This window comes from Rhamphochromis longiceps, linkage group LG9 (assembly GCF_057381845.1).
Source record: "Rhamphochromis longiceps isolate RC_006_pf linkage group LG9, R_longiceps_female_GT1.1, whole genome shotgun sequence".
NCBI lineage: Eukaryota > Metazoa > Chordata > Actinopteri > Cichliformes > Cichlidae > Rhamphochromis > Rhamphochromis longiceps.
In genome coordinates, this window is record NC_140565.1 from 16448598 (window position 1) to 16472101 (window position 23504).

Here is a 23504-nt window from a genome sequence, read left to right on the forward strand (position 1 = left end):
GCCACTCCTAAAGTTTTTGCCGTTTGCCTGAGAGGTATGTTTTAGTTTTTCAGCCTAAGGATGGCCTCTTTCATTTACATTGACATCTCTTTGGACGTCATTGGAAAGTTCCAGTGAAGTTCCAGCTATCAAATTAGACGCTCAATACTTGGAATCAACTCCAGATATTTTGTCTGCTTAAATTTTAATGGAATAACAAATGAAGAGGCCTCACTGGGCATGAACTGCTCATCAGTCAATTGTCCAGTGACCTGGCGCTTTTGAAAATGGGGGGACTAAACTTAAAAGTGGCTGTAAATTCTAAGCAGTTAATGTAATATCTGTTAAAAGCTAAAGCTGAATAAAAGCTAAAAATTCTGCACTTTTACGGTTAGATTTTTTTGTTTATTTATTTAATTTAAAATGTAAAATTCTCTGTGGGGGTTTGAAGGCCAAAAAGAAAAAAATATATAGTTGTAAAAATTATTAGAACCAACCGTGTCTACTACAGCCACGTTGGCCATTTTTGTGTAGTCACTAAATGTAGCCACTAGATGGAGGTAGTTATTCGTCTTTGTCTAAAACCAGGTATTAGGTTGTGTGGCTGCCCTCTTGAGTAAGAAAGTGTATTGTGCTTTAAACTAGTCATCACTGAAACTGAGCTTTCATTCATTTAATGTTTTTTTTTTTTTTTTTTTTCTTATTTGTGTCCCACCTATGATGTATTATTTTTAATGATATTTTTTGATGTTTCATTATTTTTATCATTTAAATATGTGTTCCCTTAAAAAAACAAAATCTGATTTATGTGGTGCTAAAAGAAAAAAGTGAGTGGTGCGTTACTGTTAGTCAGCCACCTGCTATTCTTAGTACTGTGGTAATGTCACGTTACATGGGAGAGTGGCAGCACTAACCTCAGTGGCAGGGTAATCTATTCCAGTCCTCAATCATTCAACGGTCAGGACATTCTCCAGAGCACTTGTGGTGTACAGATTAAGTGTTGCAGACTGTAGTGACTGTTTTTGGTCTTTTGTTTTTTGTGGTGTCTCAGGAAGTTATCTCCGGCCTTCCAGCAAGCCTTGTTGTCCTTCTGCAGAATGTGCTCCGACAGCCGCCTAGGAGCAGAGGTCAGGAGCACACATTTCATATACAGATTAAAAAAAAGAAAAGAAGTAAATTTAGGAAAAACGGAATATAATGTCCCTCCTGTTCCCAGGTGTCTCGTATAGCAGACAGCGAGGAGAGTGTGATGCTAATGCTGGGTCGCTGTCTCCCTCACATCGTCCCTAATGTCCTTCTTGCTAAACGAGAGGTAAACCTGCTTGTGCTGGTCATCCTGCCCTCTTCTTCTCCTCCCTGTTTCCCCATTCATTGTCACCATCACAGGCTTCTTGTTTTAATAACCAATAGATACACACAGAGCAGCAAGGATGAGAATAGGTTAAAAAAAGTAGTTGGTCATTCACAACTACTAAAGTTTCCTCTAAACTGTGTATTTATAATGTAGAGGGGAAACGACTCTAAACAGCTTAATGTGGTTATTGTCAGTAGTTTTGGTAGTAATGGTGCCAATTTGACAACTTTGCAAACATATTATTCCATTGGTGATTCATCCACTTCACCATCTGCTGTTATGTGAAATATTGCTGCTATATTACTGAAATATTACTGCTTTAAAGGAACATTACCCCCTTTTTTTTCTCCCTTTTGTGCCTAAACTGTTCTCACAATATGAATATGAACTGTAGAGTTACACATTGTGCAAAGGCTGTTTTCTTGGCAATAGTGGGATTTGTGTGATTTCTGTTTTTTGAGATAATTAAATCAATGTCTCAAACTTGATGATGCACAAAGCGCCTTTGTCCTTGTGTTGCCTTTTTGTCGTTCCCCAAGCGATACGAATATAGAGTTGGAGACATTTTTACCTGCCAGATCCTGCTGACTTGTGTCTTATCTATTGATATGTCGGGTCACCTTCTTTTGTCATGGCATTTGTTTTTCAGAAGTCCTCATCATTTTTCCTCTGCATTTTTTCCTCTCATATTTGCTGTCCTTTTGCCTTCACGGTTTTTTTCTTCTCTTTTCGTCTCACTCATTCTCTCACTCTCATGCATGCCTCTCTTCTAGAGAATGGTTGCGCATCTTTGCCAGGTGAGTCTTTCACGCACTCATTTGCATGATTCTCACATGTAGATCAGAAAAGTGTAACTAATGCCAATTCCTTCTGCTGCAAAACCGCTGTCACTAAATATATTTTCACACATGCGCTGCAGCCCTGAACTTTTTCTTACCTGAGAGAAATGCATGAGATAACAAATGTCCAACTCAGTTGGATCGGACAATAGCTTCACTTAAGCACAGGTGAAGTGGAATTATTTCCTGTGAGAACAGACAACAGTGGGAAAATATCCTGGCATAACGCTCTTGAAGTTGTTTGAAATCCAACTATAAGCTCTGATTTTCCATATTTATTATTTTTTGCAAATACAGTCTGCAATCCTGTAACGGTGACACTGAAAAATAGTGTGTACCCAAAAAGTAAGTTGCGTTGCAGTTTTGGGGCCAAATTTATTAACAGAACATTCCAGAGCAAATCACACTCCTTGGGGGTTGCTATCTACTCGTTAAGAGGTATAATGGCAGTTTTGTAACTGTGAGGTGTGGCTGTTGTTTGGCTAATGTGGCTGTCATTCTCACTAGGAGTGTTCTTTATTTGAAATGCCAGGGGGAGGTTTTTGTCAGAATGAGTGTGTAATTAACACAGGTGAACGGTTTAGAGCTGAGCACAGTGCCATAGCTATGAGCTATAGCTGTTCACTGTGTCCTCGTCCTATATAGAGCAGACCTTAAATGATTTGCGCAGTTTCATTTTTATTCATGTTTCTAAACAGAGATTTGGTCATGAAAAAACTAAGAGAGCCTGCTCGTCTTTTTCTCAGCAGTGTGCACATCACACAGAGCAATGTAACATTACGAACACTGCTGTGAAAAAGTATTTGCCGCCCTACCCGAGTCCTCATTTTTTTTTGCATATTTGCATCAGTTACATGCAAATTTGGGGGAAAAAAAGGTTAAAATATCAATACTACAGTCTAAATATCAGGAGAGCAAATCAATTTGCTTTCAGATGTGTGGCTGGTTTGATCATTAAACAAATTTCAATATTAATCAAAGATAACCCAAGTAAATACAAAATGCAGCTTCGTCATTTGTGTGACAAATATGCAAAAATATAAGAAATTAATAAGGGGGCAAATACTTTTTCACTCCACTTTAATTTGGTTTCTTTTATGGTTTTGTTTGATTTTAAATGTGTCCAGTACCGATTCTGTTACATATCATATTAAAATGTCTCGCTGTCAAAATTAAATTTATGTGACTAAGACACATCTGCAGTGTACTAAATTAATGTCTGTCTTTGTGCAAAAGAACAATGACTCCATTTACACACAGCTGGAGTAACTTCAGTAACATGCAAATCTCTCAACGTCTGATCTTATATAACGTTTAGTGTTCTATATGTCCTGCAGGACCCATACATTTTATGTTTATATAGCAGTCTTGATTAAAGAAGCCCTTCTCTGGATAAATAGGGATAAATAATAGTGTTATTTATCCTGAGAATTGCTGCCTGAACCTCTTAGACCCCACAAAGTCTCAATCAGTATGAGTTGAATTCCCCTTCAGCTGCCTGAGTCTGAATTACCATACTGTTTCTGAAGAGAAAGTGTTTATACTGTAATTTCTCTATTTTTTTTATTTTTTATTTTTTTTCCATTTAGCAGAAAGTAGCAGAACGATCACTCGCTTATCTGATCTGCTTGTTTTGTTTTGGGTTTTTTTGTTTTGTTTTTTCCATTAAATTGGGTTGGTCTCTTATAGAAATGAGCCGCCTACATCTGTTTGTACATTAGTGTGTTGTTAGTAGATCAGCTGCTGTTTCAGCTCCTTACAGCACATTCTTGCAGTTGCAACCTCACACTGATTTGCCCTGTTTTGTAAATCAGGCCCTTAGTCTTAATATGCCATGCTGTACGATATGTCTCTTCAATTCGCTCACCTTTGATTTATTAAGCTCATCAGACATGGGCCCAATCAGTCTAATCTCTTTAAGTGTCTAAATGCCAAAGATTTTGAAACTGTTTTGATAAATATCAGTTTAGCAACTGTTTGATAAATGGGGTTATGCTCTTTTTTTAAATCTGAAAACCTGGAGAAAAAAGGTTTTAAAATCCCAAATCTTGATGATTAGGTGACTTAACGAAATGCAGCCAGCTTTCTTCCTGCAACTGATTGGTTTTAAGTGCTTTTGTTTCCACAAACAAAAGTGTTTTTTTGTTTTGTTTTTTGTTTTTTACTGAGAAGAGTAGGAAAGGAGATTTGAAAAAACAATAAAACAAAAAATGTTGCATTAGCAAGAAATTACTCTTTAAAAGCTGACACCTGCACAGGTGTTCTATGTGTGTCCATGCGTAACATAAGTGCAGCGCATGAAATTTTATACAAGGAACTGAAACTTGATCGGAAACCAAATGGATATACTGAAAGAGGTAAATCTAGTTGGAGTAGTCTTTGGTCGGGCTGCTTTGCATATCACCATGGTTATGAGGTTTTAATCAACCCCCAGGCAGTTATGGAGAACTTAATCTCTTTTAAAAATCAAGAAAAACAAACTGAAGGGAGAAAAGGCTGGCAGGAAAAAAAAAAAAAAGTAAATGCAGCAGCGCATTAAGACTTCTTGAATAGTTGGACTTTGTACAATATCCGTTAGATTCACAGACCATGACTGTGTGTGTGTGTGTGTGTGTGTGTGTACACACACACACACACACACACACACACACACACACACACACACACACACACACACACACACACACACACACACACACACACACACACACACAGATAAAGCTGCCCGTGCTTCCGTATTGCAGGCTTGACCCTTCTAACCAGCACGACCCTGGAGACACGCCTTTACTTGTTTGAATGTGAAACCCTCTTAAGGACAAAAGGTGTTTGACTTAAAACGATAGTATGACACACTGAAACACTGCCTGCCACCTGGCTGTATTAGCAGATGCTGTAAATCATCAAACCCTGTGTTTTTCTTAAATTTAAAGGATTGCATTGCAACACTTTTTCTTTTTTTTCTTTTTTTTCTTTTGGTCAAAAACATTATTTTGTAGTAATTTGCTACAGTACTATTTTTATATAGACTTTCCAGGCATCATTAAGGCAAAGATGGTATCTAAAAACTGCAATTATAGACTTCCTGTTTTTAGTGGGTAGATTATCTGTAATCTTTAACGGACCTAGACATGACACAGAAGGTTGATAGTTTTACTGGAACTGTTTCTTTGACAGACAATTTCTGGTAATGTACTATTGAATGCATGTGTTTGAATTCAAAACAGACCTGTGTCAGAAATTCTGTGTTGGAATATTTCATACCTAAGACATTATGCCTAAACTCCACTTTTGGCTGATGTAATTTTCAGTAGTTGTGCATCAACCAAAGTGCTGGAATTTCTTTTTTTTTTTTTTATTTATTTATTTTTATTTTGGCCTGATGTTGGTGTTTGATGATTGCTCAGGGAGCTACTAAAATGATTAGACTTCACATTGTGATGTGCATGCATACCACGTTCAGGTGCCAAAGAAAAGGTCAGGGCAATTTAAAAAGCCATCTATACCAAGTGATCAGATAATCCAGTTTGTAGATGCTGACAACATTAAAAACTAGTGGAAAGAGCAATAAGTTACTTTAAATTCTTCTGATGCCTAAACCTAACCACAAAGCGAGGAAAAAACAAAACTAACAAGTCCAGTCATCTTAAAGTATTGAGACAGCCTTAACATTTAAACCACGTGCATAATATGTGTAGTTTGTGCAGTAAGGGTATCCTGTGGTGTCTGGCACCAACACGTTGGCACTGGGTCTTCAGTTTCTGTGAATTAGGTGGGGCCTTTTTGGATTGGAATTATTTCAACGCGCTGTTCTTCAAACAACTTCTGTGAGGTTTAGAGGCTGGGTCGATGCTTTGATTTGGCCTTGTAGTCCTGGAGGCATTCCTGAGCAGTTTATGCAGTTTGGCACACAACTTTATCCTGCTGCCATCAGGAAATGCCTGGAGAAAGAAGTGCAGTGTTGTTCACGTGTTCACGTCACCTGTTAGTGGTTTAAATGAGTGTGCATCTTCTGGAAACTATGGATGAGTTGGTGTGTAGTATTAAGAGAGATATGTTCATTACTGTTTTTGTTGGAGATAAGACACATTACAGGTATACCCAATAATGAGCATCTGGGTCAAGAAACTACATAAGGCAGTCTGTCATTGAGAGCTGCTGAGATGTTGCATGCAACATCTCAGATGAAAGTTGTAAGCCATCATGTGAGTGGTAAAGCAGACATTGGTCTTTCCATAGCCTCATAGTTAAAATAACCGAAAAGACTGAAAGGAATAGTCACATGGAAGGGAGTTGTTGCTTTCCTTTACTGAATGCAGGCTCTTCTACATTGGTCCTTAAATCAAAAGGAGTAGTTGCCCTGAATCTGGCCCCTGGTCCATGGTCCCTGGCGTCATTCTGTCCACTCTACCTGCCCACAGTGTTTACACAGGACTGGTCAGTTATGAAGGAGATTTCACATCATAGGAGTCCACACTGAAATAGAACAGGGTCAGCGTGGTTTCTGGCTTTTTAGATGTGTGCTGTTTATGAATTCCTCTATTTGCTTTATCAGCCCAGTGCTGTTGACTCTCCAAAATGTGTCCTGTGAAAATGTGTAGCCTTGTAATAGACTGCAGGAGAAGATTATTCAATGTGACTGTTAAAGTTGGCTGAATTTGTTTAATTTGTCATTTTAAGCTGGTTTTTTTTTTTTCTTCTTCTAATGCTGAAATTGACTTCAACTATATTGGACTAGTCATGTAACCACTTAAAATGACCCTTTTGATAGTCAAATGTTATATTTTTGCTTTTCTAAAATATAGCCAACATGGCAGTGACTTCAGAGGGTTGGTCCAGCATTGAACGAGTGACTCATCACAGTCTATCTTTACCCAAGTTTCTCTGTTAGGTCCTTTTGTCCATCCAGCATTGGGGTTTAGCTTGTTCTTCCAGTACTTGGCAGGAAAACATCATATCTTCCTGGAAAAAAAACAGACTTTGAAAAAAAATATATTTTTAACTTTGTGTGCACTCTCTAATTTCGGTGTGTGTGGCGGGAATGCAGGGCTGACCACAGTTTGGCCATGGAGGCCCTGTATCAAGGGCAGCTGAGTGCTCTCCCCTCTGGCTGGAAGGCCCATGAACTTTGTCTGAACTCTGAAGTAGGAATCATTTATATGAGGAGAACTAGTGCATTAGGTTTGTGTTTATCTGTCTATATGCCGCCGTGTGCATGCACTACTAAGCTTCTACAGTATGTGGCCATAACTTTCTGTGCCTCAAAGTCCAAAGAAGAGTAGATATGAAACCAGCAAGGGATTTACCGTAAGCATGTTTGCAGGAGTGTTGAAAATCTGCTGTTGGTTTTTAAGAGTGACCCCCTGTGTATTTTTCTCCTTGTGACTTTCCCATTTTCTGTCTTCATAATAAGCCCCCTCTTCCCGGTTGCTGTTCCTGCTACTCCATAGAATTACGGGCCTGCTTGAGTGCTACAAACCATCCTTTCCATCCCTGTGTGTTGTAACCATAACCACACACTTTTTTAAAAATGTATTTGCAGAGTAATCTAAACTGATCCTAGCCTTTTCTGTCTCTGTGTCTTCTTTAATTCAGGAGTTGATTCCACTCATCTTATGTACTGCCTGCCTTCACCCAGAGCCTAAAGAGAGAGACCAGCTTCTCCACATCCTCTTTAACCTAATCAAGCGACCGGATGATGAGCAGAGGTGCTAACACTTTGTGTCAACAGCCTGTGGTTAAAAAAACTCTGCCTGCCTCCAGTATTTTCTCAAATGTGTGTTTTTGTCTCCAAAGACAAATGATTTTGACGGGCTGCGTTGCGTTTGCGAGGCATGTGGGGCCCACACGTGTCGAGGCTGAGCTACTCCCTCAGTGCTGGGAACAGGTAGAGTACATGCCTACAGGGGTTATTAAATATACTCCTACTGAATTTCACAGCTTTGAGATCATATTACTGATTTATAAATGGTCTCTAATCTGTTTTCTTTTTAAACATCTGAAGTTTATTTGAAATTCATGAATAATGCTAAAGTGATCAGGTGTGTAAATATTTAGATTTAATTAGCATACAGTCTGTTTGCTTGGCATTGTGATGTGAACCTTTCTGTAGCACTTGAATTTATAAGACACGTCTCTGTTTTTGTTTTTTAATTTCAGTTCAAAGATGGGAAGTATACGTATGAATGATTTGCGTTTTCTCTGTATTTTTGTTTTGCTTTTTGTTGTTTTCCCACTTTTTCTCTCATAAAAACACTCAAAGGTTAGAAATGCAAACATGTCAGATCTTTCTGATTTGGGAATCTGTTAGCAATACCTCCATAGGCGTCCTTGAGTTAAATGGGTTAGCGGTTTGGTCTTCATTGCCACCTGTGTCACCACATGCAACACATGTGTGATAAACAAAATCTGCTCCCATGACAACGGCCGCTGCCACCAGTTTGGAGTCTGAGAATCTGCGCAGAAAGACAAATAGTGGTTTCCACAGGGTCAGGATGTTGCTGATACTCGAGTTGTTTCCATTCCATGGTGGCTGCACTCCCGTCTGCCTCTCCTTTTCTTTCAATTTCTATTGCTCTTTCTTTAAACACTTCAATTCCTCTAAACTTGTCTTCTCCAGATTAACCACAAATATCCAGAGAGGAGATTGTTGGTGGCAGAGTCCTGTGGAGCCTTAGCACCTTACCTGCCTGTAAGAACACATTATGAATGCAACATATTCAAGTTACAGTATATGATGAATATGGGCCTAAAGTGCAGACTAAGCTTTCATTTGTGAAGCATTAATCTATTGCAATAACTGTTGAGAAATGTTTATACTTTATAGACAATCCCCTATTTTCAAGGGCTTAAGTGTAATTGGACACTCCTTATTATTTCTTCATCAATTGAGTGGGCTGTGAGTTAATTCCAGGTGTGGCATTTTCATTTGGAAGGGGTTGCGAGGAAAGTAAACTATCAGAAGGGCTCATAATCCAAATGCAACCCACACCACGGTATAGCTTCCTGCTTCCAGTGGAAGTGGTTTTACCAATTAAATCTGAAGAGCACGGGGATTCACGGTGTGCTCGGACTGAGCCAGGTGCAGCTACGTTGATTGGATGGTGCTTTAAAGAGAAGAAGTATAAGAAGAAGAATGATCCAGGACAAATTTTAAAAGCAACGTGGGAGTTCTTGAAAGCAAAAATGGCAAATCAGTTGCCTAATGTCAACCCGATCATAAATCTTTTTCCAATTTCAAACAAGAACAACTGAAAACAGCTGTTTTAAAGACCTGGCAAAGCATCACAATAGAGGAAACCCATTGTTTAGTGATGTTCATCAGTTCCAGACATCAGGCAGTCGTTGCCTACAAAGGATTCTTCTAAATATAGACTGTATAAAAAAAATGAGTGAAATTTCTTGAGAGTTAATAAATATCTTTGCTCACCCACAATTCGGAAATAATCCATTTAAGCCCATACTCATCATGTACTAAATGTAGAATTATAAAATATGACCTGAATGAATTCTCAGTCGGTCTTTTTTTTTTTTTTTTTGCTGTCACTGTTTGTCTCTGTAGAAGGAGATTCGCAGCTCCCTGGTGCTGTCCATGTTGCAACAGATGCTTGCTGAGGATAAGGCGGACATGGTCAGGGAGGCTGTGGTCAAGAGCCTGGGTATAATTATGGGTTACATAGATGACCCAGATAAGTATTCCCAGGTGTGTATCTTTGTAGATGAACATGTATGAGAGTGATTTGTTTTAATGATGTCCACAACTGCTATTCTGCATTGTATGTATTACGCCAGGATTTTACAACTGCTTTTGTGGGTGAGACTGAGTGTTGCTCTATTGTTTGTCTGTTTTCATTCCAGGGTTTTGAGCTGATGCTGCTGTCTCTTGGAGACCCATCAGAGCGGGTGGTCAATGCGGTCCACCAGGTCTTCATCCCTGCCTTTGCTGCCTGGACCACAGAGCTGGGCACCCTGCACACTTCACTCATTCCTTCTCTACTGGCACGTATAGAGAAACTACATACAGTAAGTGTCTTTCATTTCAGTCTTGGCATAGTGCATATATAAAATTGCACTGTCTCACTTTCCATAATATGTGCTGCTTCTTTCTCTAGCAAGGAGAACATGGTCTAGATGAACACAAGCTACATGTTTTCCTGTCAGCCCTTCAGTCTCTTATCCCTCCTCTGTTCGCTGTGGTGCTGCAGAATGCACCCTTCACCAGCAGAGTCAAACTCCATGGTGACATACCTGCAATTGAAGGTAGGATGTTTACAAACACACACAGGTCAATTGTAAAAGAAATGCAGAAACCTAAGCAGAAGTAGAGGTTTGTATTTTAGTGTGACTAAAATGCAACTTTCAAACATTTTTCATTCACATATAGTCTACTGGTGCTAGTGTGGCCTTTAAGCCTTTGACATTTATTATTCAGTTTCTGCCTTGGTCCTCTATCTTTGGATTTGCAGTGACTCGATTTCCCCGGCCAGCTTCTCCCCTCCAAGATGTGGCAACCATCATCGGCAGCAGGGAGATGCTGAGTGCCCTGCTGCAACTCTATGACCACCAGCTGGAGCATGAAGGAACCACTGGATGGGAGAGCCTGCTATGGGTGGTCAACCAGCTGTAAGAAACGCACGCACACACATACACTCAAACCCATGAAGCTTGGTTTTGATCACTTCAGTGACTTAAAATAACTCATCGTAACCTAAACCAAGGCTTACTATAACCTTAAGCTATCGTGGTAAAATGCAGTGACTAATGTTATGAGGATGTGGTTGTTATCCTCAGAGGGAAGAGGGACCTTATAATGGGAGGTTAAACACATTAAAGACATTCTAGATTTCCTCACAACACAAGTAACACAAGTGTAATCGGCACATGTCTACTAACATCGGTCGGCAAGGTCTGTCATCTCGGTTGTGGGCAAAAGACCTGCAACTGACAAATAAAGGCTATCTCATCTCTCTCAACATACTTTAAAAAAAAAAAAAAAAAAAAAAAAAAAAAAAAAAAAAAGATGTATGAAAGAATGCCCATTGTCATTAACAACATGGACTCAGACTACTAATTTCTATTTTTTTTCCTTTCTTCTGTTTTTTTTAAACAGCCTACCGCAGCTCATAGAGATTGTGGGTCGCATAAATGTGACATCATCAACTTGTGTTCATGAATTTTCTCGCTTTTTCTGGAGATTCTGCCGCACCTTTGGCAAGATCTTCACCAACACTAAGGTAAACCTGTGATAACTGAGTAAACCATGACAGTTTAGTCTTAATAAGCATTCTTAAAGTTTCCTCCAGTTTAGCTCATTTCAACCCACCTTGTTTACCTGAACAGGCACACTTGTTTTTAGAATACTGAATGGTGTTTAGAGCTGAGGCCACTAAAAAAATCTATTCTGTCATGTCATATACATAGTGCAACTACAATAAATGTGTCAGTTTACTGTGTATACGTTCATTCTTAGTTTGATATTTAAAGATATCTTTAAAGTTCATATGGGATGTTTAAAAGTGTGTGTGTGTGTGTGTGTACAGTAAATGCCAATATTTATAAGTATTATGCTGGCATTTTATCATTGTGACTTTTGCAGGTTAAACCACAGTTCCAGGAGATTCTCCGACTGTCTGAAGAGAACGTTGGTAAGGGCAGCTTTAGCCTAGACGCAGATGTGCAAGTGTAAGGTTTTCTCAGCTCTCTCAAGAAACTGTTGATAGGTGGAGTTCAGACGCTGACACTGTTGATGTAAACAAGCTATTTGGAGTCTGTTATGGGTGTTTCCATCTCCTTTTTTATAAATTCCAAACGTGTTTATATAATTATAAAGAGGTGCTTGGTCTTATGTGGCTGCCAAGTGTTTTAGTTTTGGTATTGTGGCCACTGATGAAATGTGTTTTGTATGGAGACCCAGGCTGTGTTGAGGTCATCGGGACCTTTTCTGACATTTTTATAAAATCACAACAGTATAACATGCATGGTGAGGCCACAGTGTCACACATATACTCATGTTAACAAATGCGAAGCCAGTACATTGGGTTGAAAATGACCTCGTCATGTCATATTTGTTTGTGTCTCGGCTCATTTCTAATCTTCTTGATTAACTGAATTTATTGCGTTCATTGTTATGATCGGCTTTTGTTCTCCTGTCAGATGCTTCAGCAGGGAATGGTATTCTCACCAAAGCCACAGTTCCTATTTATGCCACTGGAGTGCTGACATGTTATAACCAGGTAAATTAACAGCTGCTCAGAAACTAACAATCGTGATCAGACTTTTTGATAGTTTGTAGATTTCTTCAAGATTTAGGTAATCTGAATGATGGAATAAATGTTATACTACCATTTTATTAAAAAAAATAGCTAAGTCTTTATCTTGGTTGGTTTGAGTTTTCCAGGGAGACAATTTTTTTGATTAATTAGACAATTTGTGACAGAATCACTTTATTTTACAAATCTGGTCTATGCAATCTAAATATACACGTATTTGCAAGTTGGAACTGGATCCAGCAGCCACAATTTGCAAATACATGTGTTTGCAAGTTCAAATACATGTATAAAATTCACTCCTAATGCCTGAGGTTAGCTGTCTAAGTGCAGTGTTTTGCATCAACTTTTAACACAGTGTCAATGTTCAGAGCGGCCAGACTAAAAAGAGAATAAAATTAACCGCACTCTTATAAATTATATACAGGTGTTACAGTGAAATACATGAAATTGTCACAAGTATGCTGTCATCTCTCAAAAGGAGGAGGATCGCAAGCTGTTGGTGGGTTTCCTAGAAGATGTTATGACAACCCTGTCTCTGTCCCATGCACCTCTTGACAGCCTGAAAGCCTCCTTTGTAGAGCTGGGGTAAGCTGAAGTGTGTGTGTGTGTGTGTGTGTGTGTGTGTGTGTGAGAGCACACCCATTTATAAGAATGTGGCAGGTTCTTTTATACAGTTACTCGTTTGTTGTTTTAACTTGACAGTTTGAAAGTTAATGATTACTTAATCGGGTTGTTTTGTGTTTTTTCAGTGCCAACCCAGTGTACCATGAGCTGCTGCTAACTGTTCTGTGGTATGGGGTGGTCCACACGTCTGCTCTTGTCCGGTGTACGGCAGCACGGATGTTTGAGGTACAAACACACAAGCACAAAAGGTTTTTTTGGAAGGAAAAAAAAAAAACTGTACCACAGTTGAAACATTGCACTAAAATGTATTTTAGTAAAATATAGACCAATGAAGCTGCACAATTATGGATAAAATCCTAATAATTTTTAATGCATTGTAGACATTTTTATTATGTAGTTATTGTTGTTGTATTGTGTTAAAGAATCTAAGTTGGTAGATAATGATTATCAATACATGTATAGTTTCACTGAGCTAAAAATGGTCAGTTGTGGAGTTATAAACAATATAGACTCAATATTCACATTTCCATATTTGCTATACTTGTGCTAGCTTTGCTTGCTGTTGCTGCTCTTGAACATTTGTTATTAAGCTGTTCTGCCCTTTAAATGTGAGTAAAGACTGTAGCATTTAGCTTATCAGTGCTCTGGTTCCAACCTTATGACTAGACCCTCAGACCTTTGACTGCACACTCATCCCAGTAGCGACAACATAAATATCTGCTACATGTCAGAAAAAACCTGAGGTCAGTACCCTGAAAGTACGGCATAGTTGAAGGAGCTGAAGGCCTGTTCCCTTTCAGTGTTGTTGGAAAGTATAATTTAATCAGAAATGTTCTTTTGTGAATTTTTTTTTTTTTTATGTTTTCAGAATTTCAGATCCTGTGGAAACATAATACTGCTGTTATTTTGTAAAGGGAGACAATACCTTCTCTGTTTTCTTCAGCTGATTGGATCCATATTAAACCAGCCTCCCAAGGCAAAAGTCCTGGCCAAAGCCATAAGAGACATGAGATCTCGTTTGTCCACACTTTAGGTCAAATACTGGGATGAGACTCTAGGCATAGCATTGGAACCTGGCCTTTGTTGATCTGAACTGGGGGAGGAGGAGTGGTAGGCCGTATTCATTCCCCCCTGTTTTGTGAACGACTCGTTCTTTCCCAGAACACCTCACTGTCACCATTTCATAGTGTGTAGCTGTCCACCATTACCAAAACTGTGGATCAAAAAGTGGCCCTTTACCACAGATGCCAGATCAAATTACTCTCAGCTATTTTATAATCTGGCGTGTGTGGAAAGAGCCCGCTGTTTTATGCTCACTGTATTGTAACAATACTTGTGCAATTTTAGCTATGTTGGCTTTGCGATGTGTGCATACCTGAGATTGCATGTGTGTGCGTGCGTGTGTGAACGAGTGTGTGTACACACTTGCTTGAAACATACAGTGCTGTTCCGTGTCTTGCAGCTATTGTTCTTGTCATTGTATATCACTTTCTTCCTATCTTTTTGTGTTTTTCTTTTCCCTTCCTTCTTTATTTTGCTTTTCCCTTTTTTTTTTTTTTTTCTTTTTTTTTTTTTTTTTTCTCTATTTATTGCCGGTGTTGCTCGCTCTTGTCCCAAATGCCCCGCCCACCTCTGTGACATCACGGCTGGCTCTGTCCAATCCGATCAGCTGCTGGTGAAGGGGGTGAATGAGACGCTGGTAGCTCAGAGAGTGGTGCCGGCTCTCATCACACTGTCTTCTGACCCTGAAATGTAAGTGAAACAACAACAGCAAACTGCGCCGCGTCTCTCCCCCTTCTCTTTGCTGCCTGAGAACTATCACATTTGGACCAGTCTTTACCTGCCAGGAGCAAATTCAGCAGAAAATAAGACAGTATGAACATTGAAATAACCTATTTGTCCAATACATTTTCATTCATTCTTCAAATATAACTCACTCATGTGCATTAGTTTAGAGCGGCTCCTGTTTAGGTTTAGGCTGTGCCATGGGGTAATTCTTCAGCATAACCACGGTGAACTCTTTTATGCATGTACACATCATCAGTCTGCATCACTAACTCATGCCAGCTCTCATTGCCTCATCAGTCTACAACTAATAAGTCCTTTGCCAGAAATGTGGTTGCATATTTCCCATGTGTCAACAGCACAATCCCTGCATGCCTGCGTGTAACCTGCCCCACCTCCTCCTCTTCCTCTCTATCCCACTCTGTGAGAGCAGGGCCCCTTCTGATTGACTCCAAATAGTGGTTGGCAATCCTTTTTTTTTTTTTTTTTTTCTTTCTTTCTCTTCCATTTTATATATTCTACCTTTACCTCTTTCTTTCACCTCGCTTTCTTCTTTATACATTTCCCTCCTTCCTGCTGTCTCTGTCCCCTCCCATGGCACCCCTCCCTCTCTCTCATCCTGCTGTGTGGTGGGTTTGCAGTTGATTCTCCGAGGCATGAGTGAAGCATTAGTAGATCGCCGGGCGGCTCCAGCCCTTATAACTCTGTGCAGTGGGCCTGAATTGTGAGTCAATCAACACAGAAAAATCTCTCTGTAAACACTGTCCTTTTGTGGGCTGCATCCTTGCAGTGGTGCGTTCGTATAAAAAGAAGAAGAAGAAGAAATTTCTTGAATCTGTCTTGCTGAGCTGGCATCAATATGATGCCAGAAGTCTAAGTCTTATTTCGCTAACACAGCAGTTTTTCTAACCACAACAAAATCCAGTGAACGAGGAAGTAAGAGCCTGAGTTCGCTGGCCTCTCTTTCTTACCTCCCGTTTTCAATAACCACTGATGTCAACCCAGTGACTCACACTGACTAACAACATCTGTGCTTGGATAAATAGTTAAGTCTCCACTCTCTAGTCCAACAGGAAAATGTTTATGCATATTCATTTTGGTGATCTTTAGATTAATTAGCAAACAAATTTGATTCAGCCCTGTGTCACGCTATAAGCTGGTAAACACATAGCACACTATAAACAACAGCCTGTCTTCTGAGCCATGTCGTGACAATAATTCAAAGGGGTTTTTTGGCATGGATCTATCAAACTCGACACTAATGAAATTTGTGGCATCACTGCTGGAATGCAGCCCCATTCATCTCACGTCTCTGTAATGAAATACATTTTTGGGTGCATATGCTTGTCCCCAAATTGTACTGTGAACACAAATTGATTTAACTTTTAATGCATGTTTTTTTTCCTTTTTCTTTGTCGCCTTAAAAAATTGGCTTCACGTGTTTTGCCGTATCTACAATTAGCAGTTTATAAATTTAAAATTAATGTTAAGAGAAATGATGAGAAACGTTCTTTTTTCCTCCAATGATCTCTCAGATGACCTCTGGCTTTTCTAGTCCTACTGACTGTGAAATGATTATTTAACATCACTCTAACGCCCCCTCCCCATTAACCTTGCTTACTTCCATTCATCGCAGTCATTAATTCAAGTGATTAATGTCAGATATTCTTATTATTGTTTTGTATTTTTACAGCAGATTTAAGATTTTCATTTGTAGTTGGATTTTCTTCAAGAAAGATATAAATATATATAACTGTACCTTATCTTATAGTCCACTGATTTCTAAATATAGATGTGGGTCAAATAATATTCACAAAGACTTAGCATTTTGGTGCTCTGTAAAGTCAGATGAGCTCCCAGATCTTGGCTAAATTGATCATTACTGCTCAGATGATCACCATTTCAGATGCTCAGTCCAAACACAAACTCTCTATATAGCAGCTCTGTCATTCAAGTACTCAAAGCACTGATGGGTCATGCACTTGACACTTTACTTGACACATGTAAATTTCACTGTTTATGGACATGTAATAACTTGAGCATAATGTAGAGCCTGATCTGGCACTACAGTAACCATCTCAGTCATCATTGTGGTTACCAGTGTGTCATTACACTGTAATTACTATATTTATGCAAAACCTAGAACATGTGTTAGCCACAGTAGTCCTAATTCTTTGACTTGTTGTGGGTTTTAGTATAAATGCTTGCTTGACACTGGATATGGCACTGTAATAAAAAAAATGTACACAAATGAAAAATTTTAAGTCAATTCTGGAATCCGTTAGCTGCACTGTTTAAAAAAATCCCTTACATGCCTTTCATCTTATGACATACCCTGAACACATCTCACTTCTTTTAATGTGGTTAACCCAATAATCTGGTGTTTCCCACATTATGAAATGAATCTGAAAACCTTTTTCCAGATAATGTTTGACTCATTCTAATTCTGCCATAATGGCACGCTAATAGAGTGTTAGAATGCCTGAAATAGTGATTAACTGACTATCTATGGTCAAAGCATTTTCTTGCATTCTTGCTGTTTGTAGCTCAGTGAGGATCTCTACTATTCCTGCCTTTGGTACCATAATGGAGACTGTCACTCAAAAAGAGGTGGGGAACTGTCAAAATACACAGTGATGAAATTAATTGAAAGCATTTTTAAATTCATCATCATTCTAAAATGTCTAAAAATACTTTTGCTTGCGTGTGTTTAGCTGCTGGAGCGTGTAAAGATGCAGCTGGCGTCATTCCTGGAAGACCCTCAGTACCAAGACCAGCACTCTTTGCACATGGAGATCATCAGGACATTCGGAAGGGTTGGGCCCAACGCAGAGCCACGCTTCAGAGACGAGTGTATGAAAATGACTAACTGTTTAAAAGGGGACTTTATGCTCAAATTTCCAGCTCAATGTGTTTGTTCTTGGACTCCAATTGAGGAGCTTTGCAGGATTCACTGCTTAAGAAAATTCCTGTTTACCTTAAACTGGGCTTGAGTGCAGACTCTCAGCTCATGCTCTGTAACGAGGCGTTTTAAGTTTCTTTCCCTTAAAGGCCACACTTCCTTTAAGCCAACTTTTTTCTGGTTGGCTTCCCCTCACAATCAAAATATTTGAACAACTGGTGGATTGAGCTTTGTTGTCTGGGATTACCATATAGTGGGTATCCGCTCCTACTGTCATCATTGAGAGCTACGCGTAGGAAAAAGCTTCTGAAACTGACCACTTATTTCATTTTGCTATCTCACCTATGCCAAACCTTGGCCATGTTTGATATGAGCATGCTCCAAAAAATACCAAAAAATAAGGACATCTCATTTTTTTTTAAATATGCTTTTTAATCTCTTCATTGTTTTGTTTAATTCTGCTTTTTCTGTGCTCTAACCATTTGCCCCTGTCTTTGCTATTCTCCTAGTTGTGCTTCCACACCTTCACAAGCTTGCTCTAGCTAACAACAGCCAGAGCGTTGAAAACAAGAGGATTGACATTGCCACTCAGCTGTTTGAGGCCTACAGCGCCCTCTCCTGCTGCTGTATCCTTTTAAAGGTCATGGTTCACAGTCCATGTAAGCTGTTTAGAAATGGATTTCCATTCTTAAATGAAAAAGCAATTTAACTGTCACTCTACGTGATAAGACCTAATAGCTTAAAACTAACTTACTCCAAGAGGAAATATGAGTCCACTCGTCCTTTTAATACTCCTGTACTTATGTGTTTCCAAATGATTTACCAGAAGTCAGTGTCAAGTTTGGTTAGGGTTCAGGGTTAGATGTTGTAACTGTAAGTCAGTAAGAAGAACCTAAGCGTTACCAGTTATTTCCTAGCTATCCTTGTGAGATGTGCTGGTATGTATCAGTGTGGTCTCGGTGCCTCTGTGTATGGATCACTGTGTGTATTGGCAGGATTTAACTATCATTTGGCAGAAGGAGAAAGGAAAAATAAGCTGCCTCCATTTTGGGGCCAGATGTAATTACAGGGTTGGTTAAGCAGAGGAAAGGATGAGAGAGGGAGAAAGTGTGTGAGTGGAGGGAAAGGACTGAACATCAGCTCCAATCCTTAGGAACAGTTCCCAGGACAGAACTCACGTTTATATCATCTCTGCCGTTTCTGTCATCCCTCTTTTCTCTGATTCTTTTTCCTCTATTTTTCTTTTACTCTTTTTTTTTTTTCCCCTCTTCTCTTTTTCATCTTTACTGACAACCCAACCCCACCCAGGTCCAACACACACACACACACACACACACACACACGGCAGCTGTTGAGGTTCATTCCTGTGGATTTTTGTCAGGCTGTGATTTTATAGTGCAGTAGTGTCCAGGAGGTATAGCCCTGACCTCAGAGCCTCTACCTCCCACTGCACTTCTTTCTCCTGTAATCAGTGCGACAAGCTCTGAAAGTGTACATTTCCATCCCTAAAAATAAAGACGTGCTCACCGCTGGTCCCATATAGTTTCACTGGGTTTGATGGGTGGCAGAACACATGCAGTCTAGGATGAAGGAACATGGAGTAAAGTTTGTGTGAACCTATTTTCATTCTCAGATGGGTGGAGTGTGCCCTGTAGCTATAAAGTAATGAAGTGAATTTTTAATTGTAATTACTATTGATTTCATCAGCAGCAAAATATTTTAAATTGTCCTGAAGTAAACCCCTCCCATCTGGTGATTCCCGGAAACACTGTTATTGCTCAGTAGTATTACTAACTGTCTGACCTTGGAATCACCAGTTCTTTAGTTTACATGTCTATACAAGTAGCAACAAGAACAAGATAGTAAATTGTAAAAATCCTCCTATGTTATTATATCCCAATATTCATCCTTCCAGACTAAGTGCATTTTGCAACTTTTCTTTTTAATGAAAAAAGCAAAAATCTTTCAAATTTGTTTACTGTATTAAGTTTAAAAGTTCAAATTGCATGTATTGTTTTAAGAAATAGATTGCATTTATTCTTTTTTTTCCCTTTCTTTTCTGTTTTACTGTATTTGATCTAATTTAGTAGTTGTGATTTGTGGAGAACCAAGTAGTTTTAAAAGGACTTTAAACTGAACACTTGCATTTGAGTTTCTGATGGCTGCATTACTTCAGTTAAGCCCTTAACTTTCAGTCCAGTCATTTCCGAGGAGGTGATGGTCAACCATTTCCTGCCTGGTCTCAGGTGTCTGCGTGCTGACATGGAGCAACTCTCTCCAGAGCATGAGGTCAGGAGAAAACACAAAGACATGCTTGCACATTCATATAAGCCTGACTGATATATTGATATTGGCATTCATAACAACCAATAAGTTAAAATGAAAAAATTAAAGAAGACAGCCTTGAACCATGAATGTAGATGTAGCATAGCTTAGCCATTAGAGGAGTATACAGTGGTCCCTCGCTATAACGCGGTTCACCTTTTGAGGTGTCGCTGTTTCACGTAATTTTTTTTTTTTTTTTTTTTTTTTTTTTTTTTTTTGGTGCAAATTTTGCATGCGTTTTGTTTTTGGTTTTTTTGTTTTTTTTTAGGTGCGCGCTGTGTTCTGCTTTCTGATTGGCTGTAGACTATTGTCAATCAATCTTGTGCCCCATCTCTTGTCCAGTACAGAATGCGTTCAGCTTTTCAAATTTGCATAAATCTTCGATTGCTAGCAGTGTGACTCTGAAGTGCTGTACTGTATGTTTGTAAGTTTTGTCCAACAAACACAAAAATGTCGATGAAACATTTTGCACCGCCATAGGCAAGAGAGAAAAGTGTGGAAATGTTCGAGCATGTCGGAGAAAAGTGTATAAAGTGTGTAATGAGGGGTTTTACAGCCATAAAACATCATAACAATAAAAATCAAGTTAGCTACTCTGCGAATTTCACCTATCACCTGCTATTTTTAGAATGTAACTACCGCGATAAACGAGGGACCACTGTACTATAACGGAATTGTAACACCAGCAGGATTTCTTTACATTTGCTTGCTTGTAAAAATCTACAATCCCAGTGAGAGAGGGTGTATCATGGGGATGGTTATCGACTGTTATGCCGGGCTTTCTGCTTCAGGCTCTGTGTGTGATCACATAAAATCGAGTGCTCCTGTAAGTACAGCCTAGTCCAGTCAGACATCAGATGATGATGATTTAAAAAAAAAAAAGAGTCAACATTGTTGCATTTTGATTAGATTAGTGGTTCAGAAAGTCCAGTAATCGGGTGGTCTGGCAAAGAGATCGGTAAAATAAACATTTTAATTTGAGTTCTCAGTGCTGCTGTTTATTTTAAATAAGACAGCAGCATATTAGTGCTCTGAAATTTTAAGTTCATTCATTTAAACATTAAAGGTAAATGTTCTGCAGCCAAATACAGCAGATGTGAAATCTGCTGTTTAACTCTAGTCCTGTGTTTTAGTAGCTGCAGTTCCAGTAAATTATAAAAACACGTATAAATTTTCTTCATTATCAAACATACACATTCCAGCAACAATGTGATGCACAGTTTGTGCTGCTATAATTTGTACGGTGGCAGGGATTAACAGCTTGCACATAGAAAACATATACCCCAGCAGAGAATCTTTCCTACACTCCATGGTCTGTAATGCATGCTGTAAATACAAAAATCATTGAAAACATGGTCAAGATAAACTCCTCCTGACCAGGTTATGTGTTCAGCAATAGTTACCATGGTGATTTAGCCAGTTAAATGGAGAGCAGCTTTCGTGTTACAGAAAACTCTGACTTCAAGCCCAGCGTTGCTTGGTAAACCATTAATCTTGCTTTTTTGTGATGATCAAACAAGGTAAGTTTTTAAGATGCATTGTGATGCAGGACTCGTAATTAATAAATGTTAAGGAGATCTGAAGCCTGAAAGGAAAGACATATTGGCCTATGTGAAAGATTTACATAAACAAATAGTGGTGTCAGTCTTTAAAATTCTATATTGTTTGGCCTCTAAACTCTACACATCATATTCGTGCGTGCATACACATGTGTTTGCATGCTTTTATGTTCCTTTGGGGTTGCTAATTCAAACATGTGGACCTATCCAATGTGCTGACTGCTTGGGAATAAGTGAACAGCTGAAAGCTGTTTTTATTGATGAGCCACATCGTCTACCTTTTTTTTTTTTTGTTTTTTTGTTTTTTTGCTACTGATCTGTGATCTCGCACAAATAAGAAAAAAAAGATAGTCTTTCTCAGACACACTCATACACACACCTCTCATATATATTTGTGTCTTGGAATCTCACGCGATCCGTTTCATGTGAACATTTAGCCAAGGTGACTAATGATCAGCTGACTCTTTCATTCATAAGACATCGACTCTTGACTGTAAGCTGTGCATACCAGATTAACAGATAAAAAAGGTTTCACGCTGTGAAACATATGAACTCTAAAGGCCTTTATAGGACTAACCCAGCCCAAATAAATACACGAAAATAACAGGAACTAGTTTCAAAAATTTGACAAAATAATTTCCTTTTATTTGCGTCTGTGTTAATTTACTTCACTATTAAATAATTATTATGTTTCCATTTTGCAAGTTCCTCTGTTTTCTATCAATCTGTTGAATAGAAGCAGTCGTTTCTGTTGTTAGCCTGGCTTTGATTAAGCAAAAGACATGAAAGTTAATCCCATAAAACAGCCAATGAATGACAGCCAAGTCCTTTCAACACTCAAGACACACATAGAGAAATGTAGAAGAAAAGACGCACTAAAAACCAGCATGCCAAAATAAAGTGGTTGGGATTGGTTGGGTAAAACACAGTGATGTGAATTAATGTAAAGGTACAAATCACCTGAACAAAACGGAAACATGGAGAAACATTTGGGGTTCTTTTTTTAGCTGAATCTGTTTCTTTCATTCGCAGGTGATTCTTAGCTCAATGATCAAAGAGTGTGAAATCAAGGTGGAAAACAGAGCGATGTCAGACCCACAAGGGTAAGGCTCAACGCATCCCCATTCATACCATTACTTTGCTCTGAAAGGAATGTCAAAATATGGGCTTTTATTGCATAAGACTCTGACAAATGAAGACAGAATGAAGTAGTGAAGGATCCTTACCACGTGGCGAGCGTGAAAGACAGAGCCCATATAGTGGGAGTTTTGGGTTTTTCTGTATCCCCCGTTACGAGTATTTTTAAGTGTCAAAGCCACACGAAAGGAAGATTTTTGATCATGTGTATTTGGAGCTTATTAAAAAGAGGGGCGATAAAAAGTGTATGTTTGTGAGCATGTAGATGCAGGAAGTGTGTATAAGTCTGTGCGAGTAGATTGTGTAAAAGTGTGTTCCCCCGAGGTTACAGCCGTTAAAGTCTCTGCGCTCACGCTGAGAGATTTTTCTTACCTTTTCATTTTGTTCTCCCAAGTCTGGCTTCAACTTCTCTCCCCATAACTGGTAACATGGATTGTTACTTTTTAAGGAGATCTGACCTCTGAGAAAAGAGGTTTGGAAAGTTTTGTACATTTTTAAGCCCCATTTAATTTAATTTTACTGTAAAAACCATGTGATTCTGCGCTCAGTGAATTCTTTACCAAAATAATTATTGAAGTAGGATCGCCTAACATGGATCCAATTCCTTACCACTGAGATTACATATTAGAGTTTCTAAGTCAAGTCTATGAAGTTTGATGTGATATTAAATGCTCATGAACTACAGGTGGTACACAAAAGCATGGACTAAAATGGTTCGCAGGTCATAAAGTGCTT

At 38.9% G+C, this 23504-nt stretch overlaps 1 protein-coding gene across 6 annotated transcripts in view; it reads left to right on the top strand.

The window, feature by feature from the left end:
* Positions 1 to 23504, top strand: part of relch (RAB11 binding and LisH domain, coiled-coil and HEAT repeat containing) — a 37871-nt gene that overhangs the window by 12675 nt on the left and 1692 nt on the right. For 4 of the 6 annotated variants that reach the window (XM_085418506.1, XM_085418508.1, XM_085418507.1 and 1 more), the window contains 21 exons: positions 1031 to 1106; positions 1196 to 1291; positions 2107 to 2130; positions 7765 to 7877; positions 7966 to 8056; positions 8789 to 8860; positions 9731 to 9871; positions 10027 to 10191; positions 10281 to 10428; positions 10635 to 10791; positions 11279 to 11402; positions 11765 to 11813; positions 12322 to 12401; positions 12916 to 13022; positions 13187 to 13286; positions 14731 to 14813; positions 17393 to 17456; positions 17561 to 17699; positions 18258 to 18374; positions 19949 to 20037; positions 22665 to 22735. In XM_085418506.1, coding sequence (XP_085274632.1) covers positions 1031 to 1106; positions 1196 to 1291; positions 2107 to 2130; positions 7765 to 7877; positions 7966 to 8056; positions 8789 to 8860; positions 9731 to 9871; positions 10027 to 10191; positions 10281 to 10428; positions 10635 to 10791; positions 11279 to 11402; positions 11765 to 11813; positions 12322 to 12401; positions 12916 to 13022; positions 13187 to 13286; positions 14731 to 14813; positions 17393 to 17456; positions 17561 to 17699; positions 18258 to 18374; positions 19949 to 20037; positions 22665 to 22735 — 2106 coding nt within the window. The remainder of the gene's footprint in view (positions 1 to 1030; positions 1107 to 1195; positions 1292 to 2106; positions 2131 to 7764; positions 7878 to 7965; positions 8057 to 8788; positions 8861 to 9730; positions 9872 to 10026; positions 10192 to 10280; positions 10429 to 10634; positions 10792 to 11278; positions 11403 to 11764; positions 11814 to 12321; positions 12402 to 12915; positions 13023 to 13186; positions 13287 to 14730; positions 14814 to 17392; positions 17457 to 17560; positions 17700 to 18257; positions 18375 to 19948; positions 20038 to 22664; positions 22736 to 23504) is intronic. The other 2 variants (XM_085418509.1, XM_085418511.1) reach the window with 1 other exon arrangement.